Source organism: Heteronotia binoei, chromosome 21 (assembly GCF_032191835.1).
Source record: "Heteronotia binoei isolate CCM8104 ecotype False Entrance Well chromosome 21, APGP_CSIRO_Hbin_v1, whole genome shotgun sequence".
NCBI lineage: Eukaryota > Metazoa > Chordata > Lepidosauria > Squamata > Gekkonidae > Heteronotia > Heteronotia binoei.
Window position 1 is genome coordinate 152,833,252 of NC_083243.1, and position 21,457 is coordinate 152,854,708.

The 21,457-nt window shown below is 45.1% G+C and overlaps 1 protein-coding gene across 2 annotated transcripts in view; it reads right to left on the bottom strand.

The window, feature by feature from the left end:
- Window positions 1–21,457, bottom strand: part of IGSF22 (immunoglobulin superfamily member 22) — a 63,146-nt gene that overhangs the window by 19,548 nt on the left and 22,141 nt on the right. For both annotated transcript variants that reach the window (XM_060263228.1, XM_060263229.1), the window contains 4 exons: window positions 16,473–16,614; window positions 12,159–12,455; window positions 10,332–10,634; window positions 3,249–3,422 (listed from right to left, as the gene is read on the bottom strand). In XM_060263228.1, coding sequence (XP_060119211.1) covers window positions 3,249–3,422; window positions 10,332–10,634; window positions 12,159–12,455; window positions 16,473–16,614 — 916 coding nt within the window. The remainder of the gene's footprint in view (window positions 1–3,248; window positions 3,423–10,331; window positions 10,635–12,158; window positions 12,456–16,472; window positions 16,615–21,457) is intronic.

Genomic DNA, 21,457 nt, shown 5'->3' on the forward strand with positions numbered 1-21,457 from the left:
AAGCTCTTCACTTCGTTGATGGGACTGAGTACCATCGAGGGGTGGGAGCCTGATCCCACTTCCTGCCCTCCTCCGATCCAGACATAGGATTTCCGTCTTAGATGGATTTAACTTCAGTCAGTTCTGGTGCAACCAACCAGCCATGGCTTGCAAAGCCTACAAAGTCTACAACGGCACCCAGGGTCAGAAGCTTGGGGGTGCTACTGGAGCCTTCTTTGACAATGGAGGTCCAGATATCAGCCACTGCCAAATCCGCCTTCTATCATCTCAGGCGGGGAAGACAGTTCCCTTCCTCGAGTGCGGTGACCTGGCAACTGCGACCCACACTATAGTTACCTCGAGAGTGGAATACTGTAATGCCCTCTACATGGGGCTGCCCTTGTCCTGAATCCGGAAGTTGCAGTTAGTACAGGCTGTTATTGGAGCTCCCCATGTGGGAACACATACAGCTGGGGCTGTGGAAACTGCATTGGCTGCTGGTGGTATACCGGATTCACTACAAGGCTCTGGTTATTACCTTTAAACCCCTATATGGCCAAGGACCTGCCTACCTTAGGGACCATCTCTCCCCACATGTTCCCCAGAGGGTACTTAGATTGGAATGCAAAACTTACTATCGATCCCCGGGCTGAGGGAGGCAAGACTGAAATCAGGCGGAGAAAGAGCCTTCTCAATCGCTGCCCCCCATTGGTGGAACCAACTGTCTGAAGAGGTCAGAGCCTTGAGGGACCTTGCCCGGTTCCATAAGGCCTGCAAGACAATACTATTCTAGCTAGCTTTTAACTGAACCTGCCAAGATATAAGATCAAATTGGATGCCTAAGAACATTGATTGCCATCTGTAACTAAATGGAAATTAGCACCAAATTGTTTTTTTTTTAAATTTTATTGAGATTTGTATTGCATACAGCAATATTGCAGAATGCGGGGGGGGGGGGGAACAGCAATTGTTTACATATATAAGGAATTACTAATCAAATTAATATAACTATATTACATAAGCTAACATTCAGTAGCAGATGTTATTTAACTAAGCAAAAAGAGATTATAAAAGCAAAAAACTTGTTTTAAATTATTTTAACTGTTTTAACTTAATGTTTATCTAAATTGTTTTATTGTGATTTACTGTGTACTCTGAGCCTCCCTGAGCCTGATTTGGCGGGGACAGCGGGATACAAATAAACTATACTAACTACACTACATGAAGGTCGACATGTTACTGTCTCACCATGGCATGAGATTTCTGCATAGTCCATTTCTTTCCTGAAGCTGTAACATCTGGCACTACCAGGGCTTTTTTTAAAAAGAAAAAGCCAGCAGGAACGTATTTGCATATTAGGCCATACACCCTGACATCACCATTGTTTTGCACAGGACTTTTTTTGTAGAAAAAGCCCAGCAGGAACTCATTTGCATATTAGGCCACAACCCCTAATGCCAAGCCAGCCAGAATTGTGTTCCTGTGCACTCCTGCTCAAGAAAAGCTCTGGGCACTACTATTCATATGCAGAGCCTTAGGACTGCATGGAGAGTTTCCATGGCAATTAGAGGCTTGCAAGAATTTTCATCCTGGATGGAAAATTTTTGCATAATGGGGAGGATCTACACTCTAACTGTGATGAGGATAGCCATCCTATGTATATAAAAGGCAGCCCATGTTGCAGATGACTCACTTTTGACACATGCACACTTTTGATGCATGCATACAATCCCTCCTGCCGCCTGTTTTTCTCTCATGGCCAGCACACCAGCCAAGATTTAGCAGCGCTGTGATCTAGCAATACACACTGTTTTCATACTGTAGTCATTGAGGGTTTCCATCATTGGAGTGAGCTAGGCCAAAGACAAGATAAGAAAAGGCAAAGGCTTTGCTTGATAGCTCAAGTCTAAATTTTGCCTCAGATTTTCCAGATCACCCCTGTAAATAAATAATTCCCATAAATTTGAGACCCTGACATGGATAGGCCAGGCTGGCTCAATCTCATCAGATCTCAGAAGCTATGTGGGTTTGGCACTGGCGACTACTTGGATGGTAGACTTCCAAGGAAACCAAGGTCATGATGCAGAGGCAGTCAATGGAAAACCACCTCTGAATGTCTCTTGCCTTGAAAACTCCATAGGGCTGGCATAAGTCGGCTGTGATTTAATGGCACTTTTCACTACCACTTAAATACTGAACTCTGAGTATTTGTGCTGTTTTCACAAGACAACACAGAGTTCAATATAACGATGTTACAGAAGCGATTATTCCATTTAAAGAGCAGCTCAGGCTACAGAAATGCCATCATCTGTAATTCCTGAAACCAAATTTGCACAGCAATACCTACATCCTGCAGCAGGGCCAGCTCTCCCATTAGGCAAACTAGGCGGTTCCCTAGGGTGCTGGGAGGTGGGAGGGGTGCTGAATTGAGCTCCCCCCCTCCTGATGCCCATGGCAAATGCCTAGTTTGCCTTCCTCCCTCCCCCTGCCACCACCACTGCCACCCTCCCTCCTTTCGCAGCACTGCAAGGCAGCACTGTGCTCCGTCGCCCCTCTTGCATGCCACGCCGAGGCTGGCCCTTACCAGCTTCGATGTGGCTGGTGCGGCATCTTATCCTTTGAAGAGCCTGCAAGAGGAGACTTTGCTCCCCCTCACTTTTGGTTTCAGGAAGGAGGGGGAGCGAAGTCTTCTCCTGCAGGCTCTTCAAAGGATAAGATGCCGCGCCAGCCACATCAAAGCCAGTAAGGACCAGCCTCGGCGCGGCACGCGGGGGGAGGCAATGGAGTGTGGCTCTGCCTTGCAGCACCACAAAAGGAGGCAGGGCAGCAGTGTGTGTGTGTGGGGTGGGTGGGCAGAGAGCCTGCCTGGGGCACCAAGTGCCCTCGGACTGGCACCGTTCTGCAGAAGTTCTCCCAGCATATTACACCAAGCACAAGCATCTGAATGTGCAAGTGACAACACATTCAATTCAGGCCAATTCTTTAACAACTTTCAATATGATTTTAAACAGATGTTAGCATGTCTCTAGTCTAGACACAGAGCAGGAAGAAAAAAGGCAGGAAGACAGTGTCATACAATGGCCATGCATTGCTAAGGGAGCTGGGAGAGACAGCAGCTGCTGACTTGGGTTTCAAAACTCCAGTCCTATGGTTCTTGATCAAAAGACAGAATGGAACTTACGTTCTTGATAAAACTTTTTTTCACTTTTCTTCATCTGCTGTTGTAATTTTGCCCATATATAATGGAAGGAATACAATAAATGGCTGACCTTGAATTAGTTCTTTGGACACTGGAACCCACAGATTGCTTCCTTTCTTCCTTCTTTCCACAATGTATCCCATTATTGCAGAGCCTCCATCTTGTGCTGGAGGACTCCAAGTAATAGTGACGGCTTCTTTGGTGACATCAGAAACTTGAGGTTGAGAGGCCTGCCCCGGAGGATCTGAAAAGTGTTTTTGCATGAATGAAGGAATATAACATTAGCATTCTTTAGCAAATTAACTGATTCCTAGACACAGGATAGCTTTCATTTTGGTCCATCCCAATGTTCTTCCTTCCATTTTATAAAAGGGAGATACTGTGGTGTGCTGCTTCATGAGTATTTATGCCCTTGAGCTATTGGGGAAATTGAAATGGCTGGACTGCCTGTTGCATAATGATCTTAGATATGTATTATTACACCAATCCTCAAAAAAACAAAAAATCCCGAGGAAGATCAGAAGAATTGTATACCTCCTTTCTTCTTCCAGATCTTGAATCTGAAGCTCCAGATGGAGTTGCCAGATTCTGTGCAGCTGCCAGAGTTTATTGAGGTACAATGTTGATTTAGTGACACATACTTGGCACAGAGTGGTAAAGCTGCAGTACTGCAGTCGAAGCCCTCCTCTCACGACCTGAGTTCAATCCCAGCGAAAGCTGGTTCAGGTAGCCGGTTCCAGGTTGACTCAGCCTTCCATCCTTCTGAGGTCGGTAAAATGAGTACCCAGCTGGCTGGGGGGGAAGTGTAGATGACTGGGGAAGGCAATGGCAAACCACCCCATAAAAAGTCTGCTGTGAAAACGTTGTGAAACAACGTCACCCCAGAGTCGGAAACGACTGGTGCTTGCACAAGAGACTACCTTTACCTTTTTACTTGTTTTTTTATATCAAAATGCCCAGAGAAGCACAGAATTCTGACTACAGGAGCAACCAATCATCTCCCACACAATCAGGGAGGGGCAGTGGCTCAGTGGTAGAGCATCTGTTTGGTGAGCAGAAGGTCCCAGGTTCAATCCCCGGCATCTCCAACTAAAAAGGGTCCAAGCAAGCAGGCATGAAAAACCCCCACTTGAGACCCTGGCAAGCCGCTGCCAGTCTGAGTAGACAATACTGACTTTGATGGACCGAGGGTCTGATTCAGTAGAAGGCAGCTTCATATGTACATATGTTCAGTAGTCAAACCCAAGTACCCAGTTATTTCCCCTAGCTCTGAAGAATGCTGGCCAGGACAACCCATAACTCATTGCAGAGCAGGACTGTTTCAGAGTCTCCTGCTGTGTGGACTTAACACTGAGTTGTGTGGCATTTCAGTGGTGGGAAAAACACAGGGTAAGCACTTAGCACTAACACTCAAGGGGGACAGCAAATTCCATACTGTGTGGCTAACATGTCTCCTTACAGAATCCTAACAGGTACACTCTCTTTGAAGGCTCAACCCAAAGGGATGGCAATACATTGACAGGAAAGCAAGAGCCAGGTATCCAGACCTGCTTCCCCATCCCCCTTGCATGAGGCTGTGTGCTGCCACCACAATGCAACATCCCAAAACCAAGCCCAGCATTGTGTTCATGTGGAACCACTGCCTCTCAGCACTGTGGTCCATACATGCAATGGGAAAAGATCCCAGGAAAGTTCCCCAGGAGAACTGCCAAGAAAGGGGTGTCTTCAGCCCACATTGGGCTGTTAGCTCATTCCTTTGCCAGGACCAACCCCACCTCCATGGAGGAGTGGGCTTAACATTGGTTTTTTGAGGGGGGAGTCTGACAGCTGTCACACTTTGCTGTATCAGCTTGCCAGGCTACCCTTAGACTCATTTGCTTGCAGGATCAAAGCCTTGTGCAGCAGCTGCAGTGGATCAATAATTTGTTATCACTGAGCATCTACACAGGACAGGTTTGTTTTTGTTTTGCTAAATTTGTTTATTGAAGTATTTGAATCCTGCTTCCATATTACTCAAACAATACATAGCATATATAATATACATCAAATGCTTCTTTCCCCCCTTTTCCTTTTTATTTCCCTCCCCTCCACAAAACGACCAGTAATAATACCTTATTTTATATCTATAGCCATAAGCACATCTTTTGGAGTTTAACCAATACATCATTATTGGCCCTTTCTTCTTCTACCCATCTTATATACTCAAACCACCTCTTCTTAACTTCCACAATTGTATTCTCACCTAGCTTTTCCTGTTTTAATATTGATAATATGTCCAGCTGGATCCATTCATATAAATATCCATTCAATCTGTCTATAGTCCATTTTGTAGCATCTTTCCAGCCAAACACTATAACCGCATGGACAGCTAAAATCATAGTTTTAAATAGGGAGCATAAGCTTTGAAGAGCAGCTACTGACCTGGTTTGATGAGTCATTTTGAGCATAAATCTACTTAAAGATGCTTTTAAAACTGCAGATGAAACAAAGAGAAAATGGCGGCAAAGAAAGAGCTAAAGGAACTGGCTGAACTTATAGCTAGCATGGAAAAAATATTAGAGATGATATTAAAGAACTTCAAACTAAAGTGGAACATTTACCTGAGGAAATTAAAGCAGTTCAGGCATCTGCTGATAAGGCTTTGGAGAATATGAGACATAATGAGAAAGCATTACAAGAACTTAAAAGAAAGGTTGCCTCCTTATCAGACAGTCACAGCCGAAGAAATTTGAGGCTTTCAGGAGTTAAGGAAAGTACCCAATTAGAGAAACTTGAAACGACTTTAATTGAATGGTTTCAAGAGCTTGGGATAAATATTATGGAAAATTACTTGGAACGTGTCCATAGAAGCTTAAAACCAAAACCTAAAGCTGGAGACAGTCCTAGGGATGTTATTATTGCTTTTTCAAGAGAAAAACTGCAAGATAAAGTTTGGAAAACCCTGAGAAAAACTAAAGATTTACAACTTCAAGGACAAAGGGTAATACCATGTCTTAATTTATCACCAGAGACAATACAAGATAGAAGCCTGATGAGACCATACATTCAGGAACTGTTTAACAATGGAATTTTATTTTCCTGGGGGTACCCAGCAACTATCTTAATCTTCAATGATGGAAAACTGAAGAGGGCTAAAACTCCTTCAGAAGCGGAGAAACTACTTTAAAAGCTTAATATAAGCTACAATCCTAAGGACTGCAAAGGGACTGGAGAAGAAAAGAAAAGAAAAGAAAAGAAAAGAAGAAAAAAAAATAAGGACTGAGTTAAAATGCTATGGAGTGAAGAGGAAGGACTGCAAAGGGACTGGAGAAAGGAGAAGAAGAAGAATAAAAAGAAGAAGAAGAAGGAAAATAAAATAAGGACTGAGTTAAAATGCTATGGAGGGAAGAGGGAATGTTATGGTGAATTAAAAGTAAATTGGGTACTGGCTTTCTAAGAGTATAATGCAGGGTTTCCCAAACTTTTCTTTCCTGTGGCTTGGTTATTTCATGGCCCACTAAAATTTGGGGGTGGAGCCAAGAGACTTTGGGGGTGGAGCCGGAAGACAGGAATTTATGTCATTTCCTGTGGTGTCAAGGGCCAAGTGATGTCACTTCCAGGGCACACTGAACCAAAACTCCACCTTTTCCTATGATGTCACTTCCAGGGCACTCCCCCAAAACTGCCTCTTCTTCTGAAGTAACTTCATTTTCAGAAAAATCTCTCTGAAACTCATACTGAGCCAAAATGTGGTGGAAAGTGGGCAGTCCTCTCTTTCCACTCCCACACCTGCATGCACCTATCTGTGTGTTCTTCTCCAGCTTGCAAGCACTCCTAATGCCCATGTTCAATTGCCTGCACCACCTACACACCCCTTCCTCAACAGCACTGACCAGTGTATGCAGTTGGGAGTGCTGTTGCCATTGCCATCAGGAATGACAGCACTGTGTATCACCCACACTGGACCCTGGCAGCTGCTCTACCTCAAAATATGCTGAAGCATTTAGTAGGCCCTTCCTTCAGCTGCTACTACTGGAACCCTGACTCAAGCTATAACCAAGCTTGCTTGGTTTCAAGAAAATCTTTCGACAGCTATTTTTCATACTTTTCTTTGTCTGAAACACTGGGAAATTGCTGTGAAAGGTAGCAGAGAATTGTACTGCAATTAATGAATTAATTTTCAGTTATATGAAGTTCAAAGAAGGATATTTATGAGGGGCCTGCAGCTTTTTACTGGCTGTGTTTCCCATGCCTTTAAAAGCAACCTGTTTTGCAGATATTTAGCCAGTGAACTTCTTTCATCCCTTTTAATATCTACAGGAGGAGTTTAATTTTGGTGTCAGACAGCTGTTAAAAGCAGGACAAGTAAAATGGTGCCAAGTTCATAGTACCATCACTTCCAGTGCTGTTGAGATGCCCACTCCCACTCCTCCTGGCTGAAAAAAACACACACACCCTTCTTTGCCGCCCATACTTCAAGGCACATGAAAGCTCATACCTTGAAGAACACTTCATGGGTATAAAGTGCCAGTAGACTCCAGCTTTTCTTTTAAACACTGGGAGGGGGAGGAGAAGGAAGGAGAGGCAGCCCAGCTCCTCTCTGCACAATACAGAGATGGGGGAAGGAAGGAAGCCAAACAGAGCTCAGGCTTTGCAGCCTGTGTCAGTCTTCAAGGCTAGCTTTTTTCTGCACAACAGAGAGATGGGGGAAGGAACCCAAATGGAGCTCAGGTTTTGCAGCCTGTGTCAGTCTTTGAGGCTAGCTTTTCTCTGCACAACAGAGAGACGGGGGAAGGAAGCAGAGCAGAGGTCATGCTTTGCTGGGGGCGAGGCTAGCTTTGGCTTTTCTTGTGACCCGGTAGTGAGGCTTCCATGGCCCGGTACCGGGTCATGACCCTGCAAATGGGAAACAGTGGTATAATGGATTTATATTAGGATAATGTTTTAGGCAGAGCTGGTTGTTGAATTGAAAAATGAATATGAATATGGAGGGGTGTCTATAGGAGTAGGCAGGATTTCATTTCTAAGACTGAAAAGGGAGGGAGAAATGGAATCCCTTTCCAAACCTTCAAGAAGGGATTTTTCGGGCTATAGGGGAGAGAGTTATCAGGTAATAAGAGAAATTGAAAAAAAGGGAAATAAGAGCACACTGGTGTGTGTGTGTTATAACTAAGAAATGGGAAGGGTGATTAAGTTGCTCTCCTTGAATGTAAATGGCTTGGCCTCGGATGTTAAACGTTATAGACTAAATAAACATTTGAAGGATTTAGGAATAGATGTATTATGCATTCAGGAAACGCATAAAAGTAAACGGGATTTGAGACCATTATTACATTCTCAATTATGGAGTCTACACAGGACAGGAGAGCTTCTGATTGGCCACTGCAGATCCTCCAGGTATTGCTGGATGAGTGTTTCTTAGCTACTGGAATATGTATACTTGTGTGTAAGCAAGAAAACATTTTTAAACTTGGGGAGGGGAATGGTTAAACAATATGTTCATTTGAAAGGGCATCCCATTAAGCAGGGCTTTCTGCTTTAAATGTTGGCTACTGTTGGAGTTATGCACAACCTCACTCTCTGACATTTTGTGATTGGCTCCGCTTCCTTCAGCAGTCATTTTGTGACTTCCTCTGCCTCTTGAATCAGCCATTTTTGGCTATGCCCACCACTCTCTGTCATATTTCCAAAGGTGTCCACATGTATAAAACAGTTGGTGACCCCTGAAGCAGAGTCTCCAGAGTGGAACCACCCCACCCTTAGATATCTCAGGTGATTGGGTGGTGCCTGGTGATGGACCTTTCTCTGCCCCAAACTTTGCAGAGCCACTGTCTATGGGAACAGGCCAGAAGCATTTGTTCTCTTTCGATACAACACCATGATTTTTTTTTTTAAATTAAAATTGTAATTATGTTTTATTGGTTTTATTGGTTGTGAAAATGAATGTTGTGAGCCACCCTGAGCCCGCTTGCAGAGAGGGCGGGATAGAAATTTAATGTAATAAATAAATAATAAATAATGGATTAGAAATTCTGGTAATCCTTCCTGCATATGTAAAATAATTAACTATTCCCAGATCCTGTAGGGTTTTTTTTGTTGTTGTTGCTGCCAGATTACATACTGTACCATCGCCTGAATTAAAAGGCTGATTTACAAGAACTCCTTTTTCAGAATGTTGGTGCTTTTGCGACATGGGTGTTTTTGCACACAGTGGCACATTCAGTCCTTGAGTGCTCTTTATTTGGGGATCACAGAGAGAGATGGGTAACCCTGTTGTTAGAGAAGGACGTTTATGAGTGATGATCAGAGTTTTTCCTTTCTTCTATGGGATAATGCTTTGAATTTAACTAAGTCCTTAGCCCCTTGTTTTTTAGTAATTCAGAATAAATTAATTTTTTTTTAAACTTTATAATTAGAGTGGGCCTAGAAGGGAAAAGGGAGATTTAAAAAATAGTGTGGTAAGGCTTAAGGCTATGTCCATTAAAGCTGGACCACTGAAGAAAGGAAGAGCCCCATGTGGCTGGTGATTATATCAGGGTTGCAGTGGGGTGCTTAGTGTCTTGGAACCTATTCTATTGGCCCTGGAATTACGGGGATGATCTTAAGTGCTAAGGACTCTGTCTTTCTTTTGTCCTATTTTTACTTTTCTGGGGGAAGGGGGTGTATGTCTTGGAGCAGAGATGCGTGTCTGTGGGTGGTTTTATTGCAGCTGGCCCAGCCTTGGCTGGGGGAGGGATGGACATCCCCTCTTGGCTGGGGAGGGAGCATTTCGGTCCACATTCCTTTTTGGGGTGCTGCTATTGTGAATTCTTTCCCCTCTGTCTGCTGGCTATCTATAGGGTGGACGTTGGGAGTGATTTGGGGGAGCAACAGTCAGATTGGTAGCTCTTTATTGGCTGCACCTGTGTCTGCACCATTCACTCAGTGATTGGCAGATGTTGCCATGGTTTCTATGGACATCGGAGCACTCACTGTTCTGTTTGTGTCTGTTGAGAAGCTACATGTTGTCAATTCCTCCTGTGGAATGTCCACAGGGAACAGACCAGAGGTGCCATGCTTATACCAGTGCTCAGATACCTCCACCTGGGGGCCTCTCAGGAATGTACTGTCCATAAATACTGCCTATAAAAACAGAACCACACGGCAAGCCTTCCTAACATGCTCATGTACTTACCAATAGGATCACCAGCAAAGATTTCTTCTGTCTCCAGTGGATCACTCAGGCCCTCTGAATTAACAGCCAGGATTCGAAACTGATATGCCTTCCCTTCTTCTACCTTATCTGTGGCAAATGTGGTGTGCTTGCTATCAATTTCTCCAATTTTGATCCAAGATTTCTTTCCAGATATTCTCCTCTCAATGATAAAGTGAGTCACTTGTTTGCCTCCATTATCTTTGGGTGCTTTCCATTTCATTTTGACACACTTTCCTGATTTCTCTAGGAACTCCACTTTTCCTTGTGGTGGTTTTGGTATATCTGAAGCACAGAAAGATAAATGGGAATAGTAAAAATAATTGTAACTTAGAAAGACAGTGTGGAATAGACTTGAAATAAACCTGGCAAGTACCCCAACTCAGTCAGTCAGTGGGCCCATGGCAAATTCCCAATATAATATAGCTCACAGGAATATTATGAAAAGGGGGTGAATAATGTATGCCATTCTAAACTCTTCAGAAAAAAGGGTGGGATAAAATGCAATCGACAGATTTCACAATCAGGTTTTTTAGGACCTCCAGTACTAATGATGACCAAAGATATATTAATTTCATTGCATGCTAACTTCTCATTTGAGTCACGGTTTTGACCATGCAGAACACAGAGATAAATTTGACTGACGTTCTGTAAGATTCTCAAGAACAGAAAAATGCAGCAATTTGCTAGGGCCCGTTTTTAAGCTATTGACCATTACATGCATTTAAATGTAAAGAAAAACCATGGTGCTCCTCATCCCTCCCTTCACCCCATGCATTGCCCAAGATGTTCACACTTACAACCAAGCATGGTCTGTCCTCTTGCCTATAAACTAGGATTCATTGTTAGTCATAACCTCTGTGTGGAACTTCGGTATAAACTACATTTGCAAGCTGTGCTTTATAATATTCTCTTAACAGAATACTTTTCTCATGCTCTAAAATGGGGACAGATGTCACATTGATCCAATCTCCCAATAACTCTAATAATTTTTCCTGTAAGTTTCCTATGCAGACTGCTATATGTTTAGTGTCATGAGGAAACCTCAATGGCTATGAATTTATCATTAGAATGCCATCACAGTATAATCTTAGGTCCTGGATCCAAAGAACAGTAATGCTACACATGTGGACATGTGTAGGGGAACATGGCAGGGAACCTATCTCCATCTTACCTAACAGCTAACCTACTTTTATCTTCCCCTCTGTCTTAAGCGGTGCCTCTACCCCTTCTGACCACCTCTACCTAGGAAAATCTTGGCCTAGTTGTGTGGTGCTGGCCACTGGGCATTGCCGATTTGCATGGCAGTGAAGCATCATACATGCAGCATCACATTTGAACCAGCCTGCACCAGTCTTTATTAGCTTCTACTAGTAAATAAAATTAAGAGCCAGTTACTTTAGAATGTCCCCCAAACATGGTACCTTGATGACTCTGAAACTAGTTACTTCAAGATCTCTCCTCAGGGATCCTTTTTTAATATACATATCAAATGTACTAGTTCTAATATGCAATCTGCAGAGGAGTACATGGAAGTGAGCACAAAATGTGATTGATTCTGTAGTGCAATCAAGTAATGAAATGGAATGAAACACACTAAGGGCAATGATGAAGACATGGACTAAATTAGCAGTTCTATGCATAATTACTTGAAATAAGCCTGTTGAATGCTTTAGGTCTTTAGGATATATTTTCAAGCACATGGACATAAGCAGAGCCAGCTTTTGCTTACAGAACACTAGTATAATAAATTTGCACTCCTCATAATGTTGATACTGAATTACTGCAATGGATTATTCCAGGACCTACCAACAACATTGAGATGCAGCTGAGCAAAGGCTGTTCCACAATCGCTTTTCAGTTTTAGCATGATGCTCCCACTGTCTTCCCTTACACAATCCTTGATTGTGAGCAGTGCATAGTCATTGGTTCTTTCCATCACTACCTTCTCTTCTTCTGTCACTTCAATACCATCCTTGAACCAGGTGACTTTGGGCAATGGCTTGGCCTTGAAAGGTACCTTGATGTAGGCTGTTTGCTTGGCTTTCACAGTCACTGGATGTGCAGCAAAAGCTTCGAGCACAGATGGATCAATAACAGGAGGATCTTAGAGAAAAAGTTAGCAATATGTCTGAAAACTGCAGTCTGAAATACATAGTGGAATTGTTCATATATTTGGATGCTTGATAGTGCGGTCATCACCTATGACAGCTTAAGTGCCTTTAATCATTACTAGTAGAATTCCTTTCTTAAGATGGCTTTGGCAGAAATTTAGAGTATATACAAAAATATGATTCAGGTAATTTTAGCTAAATTGGGATGTTTCACGCATTAACATTGCAATTTGAATAAAACTTCATCCCAGGATAGCATTATTCACATACTGTATTCATGAATAATGGAACTGGAAGATACCTTGGAGGTTCCAACCCCTTGTTCATCACAGGAATATACGACAACAGCATCCCTGACACATGGTTATACAACCTCTACTTAAAGACCTTAAAGAGCCCACCATCTCCCAAGACATTCTGTTCCATGGTTGTTAGGAAGGTTCTCTTAACATTTGGCTAAAGTCATTTCCATCTAATCTCCATCCATTAGCTCTAGCCCTGCTCTTTGAATGAAGAGAAAGAAAGCCAAATTGAAGCACTCGCTCTCTCTAACCATGAATGCATTATCCTGGATTGTGTGTATACTCCGGCCTCGGGAGACCCCGGTAAAGTCCGAGCCTTGGGAGACCCTGGCAAAGGGCAGCAGCAGCATGGGTGCGCTTGCAGCATGCTCGCTGCCCCCCCGCCTTTGCCGCGGCCTCCTAAGCCTCGGGAGATCCTGGCAAAGGACAGCAGCGGCATGGGGTGTGGGAAGAGGGGATGCCTCCTGGTGCCCCTAGGGCAAGTGGTGCCCTAAGCAGCTACCTACTTGGCCTTCTCCCACACACTGGCCCTGACTGTGTGACAGAGGGTTGGACTGGATGGGCCATTGACTTGATCCAACATGGCTTTTCTTATGTTCTTATTTTAGTGAAAATATCAAGTTTCATTATTATTTAAAAAAAAAAACCCAAACCAAAACACAAAACTATAGCCCTTGCTGCACAGGTAGGATTGAAAACTAGTGAGCCATGTCTGGTAAAATCTCAGCAGGCGAGGAATGTCTGAGCAGGATTTCCAATGGTCCCAGAATGATGCTTCATTGCCTCACATAGCACCTTGTGTCCACAGAAGCAGCTTATATCATGAAGCACAGATGCAAAGGTGCTTAAGTTTATCCAGGCTGAAAATGTCAGTGTTTGTTTGGATTATATTCTTTTCAATATATACAAATTTACACTTCTGGAAGTGACAAACATGACTGTAATAGGGATAGACTAGTTACAAAGAACATGAAACAGATGTTCTTTTTGTGGTTAGACAGACGAAGGCTGGAGCCAGGCCTGAATTTAAGCCTGGACCATTTGCTGAGTTCCTAGAAAAACATGTTTTGGGAAGGTCTTTTTGTATTCTGCGCTTTTAAAAAGGCATTCCAGAAAGGTGTGTGCATTGTCAATTGAAAAGAATGTGTGTAATTCTTATTACTTTGCATAATACATTCTGACAGGTGGGGACCCGCAAGGACTTGCAGGAGTCATCTCATTTTCCCCTCTTCCACTATTTCCTCTTTTCCTTTTCCGAAAGCCTCCATAGCATCTCCCCTTTTCCTGCTTACTTCTGTCCTTCTAAGGTTGCCAACCTGAAATTCTCTTGGAATCACAGTGAATCTTCTAAGTAGAAAAATCAGTTCTCCTTTGTGTTGCTAGCTCCAAGCTGGGAAATTCCTGGAGATTTGGGGGGGAGCCTTGGGAGGGTGAGGTTTGGGTAGGGAGGTGACCTCAGCAGGATATAATGCCAGTTAATCCACCCTCCAAAGCACCCATTTTCTCCAGAGGAACTGATCACTGTTGTTTGGGCAGCAGTTGTAATTCTAGGTGATCTCCAGCTCTCATTTGAAGGTTGGCAACCAAAGTTTCCCTGGAGGAAATCACCACTTTGGAGAATGGAGTCTATGGCATTATACCCCTCTGAGGTCCCTCACCTCTTCACCTCCCACCGTCCCCATGCTCCACCCCCTAATATCTAAGAATTTCCTAACTTGGAGTTGGCAACCCTAGCTCCTTCTCACCCAACAGCCAACCTACCTTTATCTGCCCCTCTCCCCATTTCCAACAACCTCTACCTAGAAAAACTATGGCCCAGTTGTGTGGTACTTGCCACTGGGTAAGGCTCACTTGCATGGCAGGGAACCCTCAAGAGCATGTGGGGGACTTCTTCACTCCCCCTTATCTTCCTCTCCACTCTATTTCTTCTTTCCCTCCCCCTGGCAGCCCCATATGCCCATATACTCTCCCCTCTCCCTGCCTCATTCTGCTCTTCTCAGCCATTCACCAGCATACCTTATATTTGCCTGCCATCTTCAGGTATATTTATTATTTACTGCACTTATATCCCACCTTTCTCCACAGCTTGCATTATTCTTCTGTCTTTCTTTTAATCCACACAACGATCCAATGGGGTAGGTTAGTCTGAAAGTATGTGATTGGTCCAAAATCACCCAATAAGCTTCCACAGCAACTTGAGGATTTGAACCTGGACCTCCCAGACCGTGATCTGAAGCTCAAACCACTATACCACACTGGCTTTCACAAGGTGGCTGCTGCTGAAGAGTAGCAAGCAGCCAGGCCTCGTTGAGTCATGCAAGTCAGGTAGTATCAAGTCATCCAAAGCGTACTGCCAAGCTAAGGTAGCAAACCTCCACATGAGACCTGGAGATCTCCCAGAATTACAACTCAACTCCAGACAACAGAGATCTGTCCCCCTGAGGGAAAAAACAGCTGGTTTGGAAGGTGGATTCAATGACATTATATTAAGCTGAGACCTCTCTCCTTCCCAAATTCTGCCCTCCTCAGACTCTACCACAAAATCTACAGGAATTTCTCAGCCTGGAGCTGGCAACCCCAGTCAGGTCTGACCCTAATGAATTCTGCCTCAAAGGCCAAAATAGTCTGGAAAGGGCCCAGCCTCCTCCCTCTGTCGTTTGTTGACAGAACTCCATAAAAGAACCTAGCAGCAACCACTGAGGAAATCTGTTGCTTAAAGCCACAGGAGCTCTTTTTCTCATTTTTGGATTTTTTACAGCTCCAAATGTATTTTTTTTAGATTTCACATTTTCCCACAAACGGGGCCCTTTTCAGGTTTGCAGAAAGTGCTGTTTTGTCTATTTAAAGCTTCAGTCACTGAATTTAAGTATCCAAAGATTAGCTGCCTTCGCTATTAGAATATATTTTCAACAATTGGTTCTTGCATTATTAGGAATGGGAAGTCAGAAAATGCATTGATTTCTACCCCTGACTACTGAAAATTGTATTCACCCTTCCTTCTGTGGTACTTCGTAGGTTTCTGTGGATGTACTGTGCATACGCTTTCAAGTATAAGGGCCACGGCTTTTTTTGAGCAGGAATGCACAGGAACACAGTTCCGGCTGGCTTGGTGTCAGAGGGTGTAGTGTAATATGCAAATTAGTTCCTGCTGAGCTTTTCCTACCAAAAAAGCTCTGCGCAAAACAATGGTGATGCCAGGGGGTGTGGCCTGATATGCAAATGAGTTCATGCTGGGCTTTTCCTACCAAAAAAGCTCTGATAAGGGTTAGGTGCAGACTTCAAAAAAGTAATGAAGATTCTTAGAAACTGAATTCTATGCCCACATACCTTGCTTGCTTTCCTATGGTAACACAGAACTAGGTCTTTATACAGTCTTGGTTTTTGTATCAAGCTGATGTCCAGCATGTAGATGTAGGGATGTCCTACAGCTCAGTGGTAGAACATCTGCTTTGCATATAAAATCCCCATGTTCAGTTGCGAACATCTCCAGTTAAAGGAACTTAGACAGCAAGTGTCAGGAAAGATCCTTCTCTGCCTGAGACCTCTGCCAGGTATCCAAGGAGACAGTACTGAGCTAGAAAGACTAAAGGACTGACTCCGTATATGACAGCTTCATACGCAAATGAAATTGAGACATGGACAGAAGAGGGGAAGGAAGTGGCTAAGAAGGACAAGGTGAGCTGCAAAGTGAAAAATCTATGCTGTACCTGCAATGCTGATAGTAGCCTCACTGTCAGCTCCTTTGGTTCTGAAAGTGTACTTTCCTTCAAACTGTTCTCCCATCTTGTCAACTATCAGTTTATGGACTGCTCCTTGTTTGACAATCTGGATTCCTCTCATATCTGTTATCTGAAGAAAAGGTTAAAAAACAAAGTTGTCCCAAATAGGAGCCTTAAGGTCACAACTGGAAAGCAGTCAAGTTACTGAGTGGCTAGTTAGTAGATTTGGTATAATGCGGTAACGGTAACAGATAGGTATTGATGTATACATACAGCCTTCCTGGACAGGGATTGCTGTACTACTGTTTTCATCTTTAAAAAAAAAAAAGAGCATGAGAGAGAAGAATGCACAGTCTTCAAAGAATACAATAAAATAATATAAAGGTACATAAAATGACTGGACATTGTGGTAAGCAGTCAATGGTGCTTGAATTAGTACCTATGTTTAGGGGAGTACAGTGGGATCATCCTTACGAGGTTTTCAAGCAGAGGCTGGACAGTCTTCTGTTGGGAATGCTTGTTTGGATTTCTTGCATTCAGCAAAAGGTCAGTGGCCTAGAAAGCCCCTTTTGACTCTATGGTTCTATACAGCAAATGACCTATAATGTTAAGCGTCTGTGTTATGTATGTGCCTTCAAGTATGTACTTCCTGCCGGCTCATTGGAGCCAGGAAAGCAGAGCTTGGGGACTGTATAATAATGGGTAGTGGGATCCTGCACCTATCACAGACCCCTGCCTGTTTGAATGAACCAATGGCAGGCTAGCGCAGGAGATTAGAGTTGTATATAGGTTTGGCCCACAGGTCCTTAGTCAGTCTTTGTTGGGAGCAGCCTTCACCATGCTTTCTTTAATAAAGAGCTGTCCTCACTATGATCTCATCTCTGCAATGCTTTGAACCTTCTATATTATAGTGGCGACGAGGATGGGATCCTGGTAGGCGACGCAGCAACCAGCAACACACTGCACCTCGCAGCAAGCTACCGCTCCATGCATAGCACCGCCATTGCTCACAAGGGTTGACACGCCAGGACAGGAGATGAGTCAGAGCCAAGCTTCCGGCTCTGCCAGCACCGGAGAAACTACTTCTCCAAGGGCCAACCCTGACCAGGCCACGGTGCCTGGCCCCCATGGACAACTGCTGGAGTTCAACCCCAATCATCCTGAAAGATGGGACCGATGGGTGAAGCGACTCAACTTCTATCTCCTCTACCGTGACATCGAAAACAAGCGGAAGCAAAAACAGCTTTTGCTCAGCCTCTGCAGAGAAGATGTGCTAGCGCTGGCAGAGAGCCTGATGTTGCCGGTGCGGCTGACTGATGATGCTGCCACGTGTAAGGCCATCACGGAGAGGCTCACCAAGCATTTCTCACACAGGCCAACACTCACAGCCCTGCAACTAGAATACCACAAGAGGGTACAGAAGGCCGGAGAGACCGTTTCAACCTTCTTAGCGGAGTTTTGCTGCCTGGCTCGAGATTGTGATTTCGTGAGCCTCGACGAAGTGCTGCTGTGCCGTTTTGTGGCGGGCATCTGCGATGAGAAGATACAGGCCAAACTGACGAGGCACAAGAAGTTTACGCTGGTGGACGCCCTGGACGAGGCGGCTGCCTACAAGAAGTCGCATAAGGAGCAGCAGGCCACTGCAACGAACCAGCTCGCCAGTGGTCCAACTTGGAAGACTCTGGTGATCAGAGGATGAATATATAACAATTTACATTCTCACTGCGGCGAGAATTGTCTTCGCTAAATATTGGAGACAAAAGAGCTGTCCAGATCTGGGTGAAGTTGTTGAAAAAATTCTCCAGGCCGCAGAAATGGATATTCTGTCAAATTTGCTAAAAGGGACGCCCGAAAGTGAAGCTAGTAGAAAATGGGAAAAATTTTATAATTGGATAGGGAGAAATAATATATTAGGAAGTATCTGTACTAGTCATATATATGATAAATTAATGTGAATATTCGTTGTTGACTTTTTTGTTTGTTTGTTTGTTTGTTTTCTGTCATAACTTGATATATACCCCAAACTACCTCTTCAAGGATGAATGATATGTTTGTACCAGAAAGATCTTTTTCTTTTTTATGATAATTAATTGTTGTAATTTGGTGAAAATACTGATGATTTAATAAAAGAAACGTTCCTGAAAAAAAAAAAAAGGAAGACTCTGGTGAGGAAGACGCACTGCAGACACATCAGGTCCTGAAGCTCCAACAGCCACGTGCCACTGACCATACCTCGACGGGAGGATGTACCAGCTATGGGGAAGCCCACAAGCGCCGTTCCTGCAAGTTCCAGAATGCCGTCTGCCACACGTGTGGAAAAATGGGGCACCTCGCACGGGTCTGTCGGTCAAAGTCGCAGTGCCCTGGCAGAAAACCAAGACAGAAAAATGGCCACTGCCACGAGGTTGCGTTCATGGAGGACATCCAGGCGCTCACTGAGGCAAGGGACCAGATATGCCAGCTTCTCATGCCCTCCCCAGGCAGGTACAAGGTGACTGTGCTCACAGCAGGCAGCCCCTGCCAGATGGAAGTCGATTTAGGGGTGGGACAGACAGTAATATTGGCCCGGACATTCAGGGAACTGTGCCCGGGGAGAGAAGCCCGGTTGAGCCCATCCCCCTTCGTAGTCTGGAACTTTCAGAAGAGGGAGGTCGCAGTACTGGGAGTAGGAAATGTCCATGTAGAATATGGCCAGTTTTCTGGCTGGCTGCCCTTGATTGTAGTCGAGGGGGACCTGTGCAGTCTACTGGGGCGGTCCTGGTTCAAGGCCCTGGGAATCCAAGTAACCGGCATCCATCACGCGCCCGCGCCCTCCCAGACCAATTGCCAGAGGGTGTGCGAACAATTCCACGCCGTTTTCGATGGCAGCCTGGGTACCTACAAGGGAGAACCAGTGACCCTACAACTAGACCCCAATGTGCAGCCCATTAGATTGAAGGCCCGGTCAGTACCCCTGGCATTAAAGCCCAAGATAGAGGAGGAGTTGGACCGCCTCGTGGCTTAAGGGGTACTGGAGCCGGTGGCGAATGCCAAATGGGAAACCCCCATAGTCACTCCAGTGAAGCCCAATGGCAGTGTGCGCATTTGTGCAGATTACAAATGTATGATAAACAAGGCACTGAAAGGCCACGCTTATCCAGTGCTGGTGGTGAGTCATGTGTTGGCCTCGCTGGCAGGAGCTAAGATTTTTGGGAAGCTCGATTTTGCGCAGGCTTATCACCAGCTTCCAGTAGATGCTGCCACTGCAGACGCACAGACTATTGTCACACACAGTAAGGCTTTCAGGGTCAAACAGCTGCAGTTTGGCGTCAGCGTGGCCCTGGGGATCTTCCAGAACTTAGTCTCTCCTTAAAGGCATTCCTGGGGTCCAGCCGTTCTTCGATGATGTGCTGATTGCCGCAGCCACGGAGGAGGAATTTGCATCCCGCCTCCTAGCAGTTTTACAGCGTTTTGACAGGGCGGAGTTGAAGGTCAAGAGAAAGAAATGTGAACTGGGGGTGATCAGCATTGACTTACTGGGGTACAGGGTGGATGAACAAGGGATTCACCCAGCTAGAGACAAAATCAGGATGATTTGTGATGCACTGGCCCCCAGGAACAAAGAGGAACTAAAGTCATTTTGGGGATTTCTCAATTTCTTACCATGCTTTCCTTCCCCATAAGGTGGCAGTAGCGGAACCTCTGCACCGCCTACTGGACAAAAGGGCTCAGTGGGTTTCGGGTCACTGGCAAGCCTCGGCGTTTGAGGCAATAAAGGACATTTTGACTTCCAACAGCTTTCTGGTGCACTTTTTGATGAGCAGCTGCCAGTCGTCTTGGCCTGTGATGCGTCTCCATACGGGGTGGGGGCAGTCTTAGCTCATGTGCTGCCAGACAGCCACGAGGTCCCGGTGGCATACTATTTCCAAACTTTGCAAAAGCCAGAGCGCAACTACACACAGATTAACAAGGAGGGTCTGGCTATAGTTGCAGGGATAAAGAAATTTCATGACTATTTGTATGGCTGGCCTTTCACAATACACACAGTCCACAAGCCCTTGCTAGGACTGTTTGCCCCTGACCGCCAGACGCCACAAATGCTGTCACTGCGGGTCTTGCGGTGGTCCATCTTCTTTGCGGGGTATCAGTACAGCCTGTGCTACCGACCGGGGAAGGCGATGGGCCATGTGGACGCATTGAGCTGACTGCCACTGCCTTCCATGGACCCAGATCCTGCCCTGGCTTACCAGATAATGTCATTTGGAGTCCCTTCTGGACCGCCTGGTACACGCTATGGACATTGCCTGATGCTCCAGGAAAGACAAGACCCTCTTGCTGGTCCTGGACTGGGTGTGGAGGGGATGGCCGGTGGCCCGGGTGGGGTCAGAGTTCTCTGCATTTGTATCTCATCGGGATGAGTTGTCTGTAAACAAGGGATGTCTGTTGTGGGGAAACAGGGTGGTGGTACCCCCAGTTTTAAGGCAGAGGATCCTCAATGCACTACACGAGACATACCCCGGTATTGTGCATATGAACGCGCTAGCCTGCAGTTATGTCTGGTGGCCAGGGATCGATGATGCCATTGAGTCCTGGGTAGCTCGTTGCCAGCCATGCCAGGAGACTCGGTCCCCCCTGGTCCCGCCTGCATTTAGATTTTGCGGGGCCCTTCCAGGGACAGGTATTCTTCCTGATCATAGATTCCCACTCTAAGTGACTAGAGGTAATCTTGGTAGCATCCACTTCCACCAGGGCGGCACTAGGGGCACTCCAAAGGGTTTTCACCACACACGGGTTGCCAGACACCCTTGTCTCGGACAACAGGACAGCATTCACTTTGGCCGAGTTCCAAGACTTTTGTGGCCGAAATATAATAAAGCATATAAGGTCGGCCCCCTTCCATCCCGCCACAAACGGCCAAGCGGAGTGGATGGTGCGGGCTACCAAAGAATCGCTCTGCTATATCATCCAGGGCAACTGGGAAGCCCGCCTAGCCG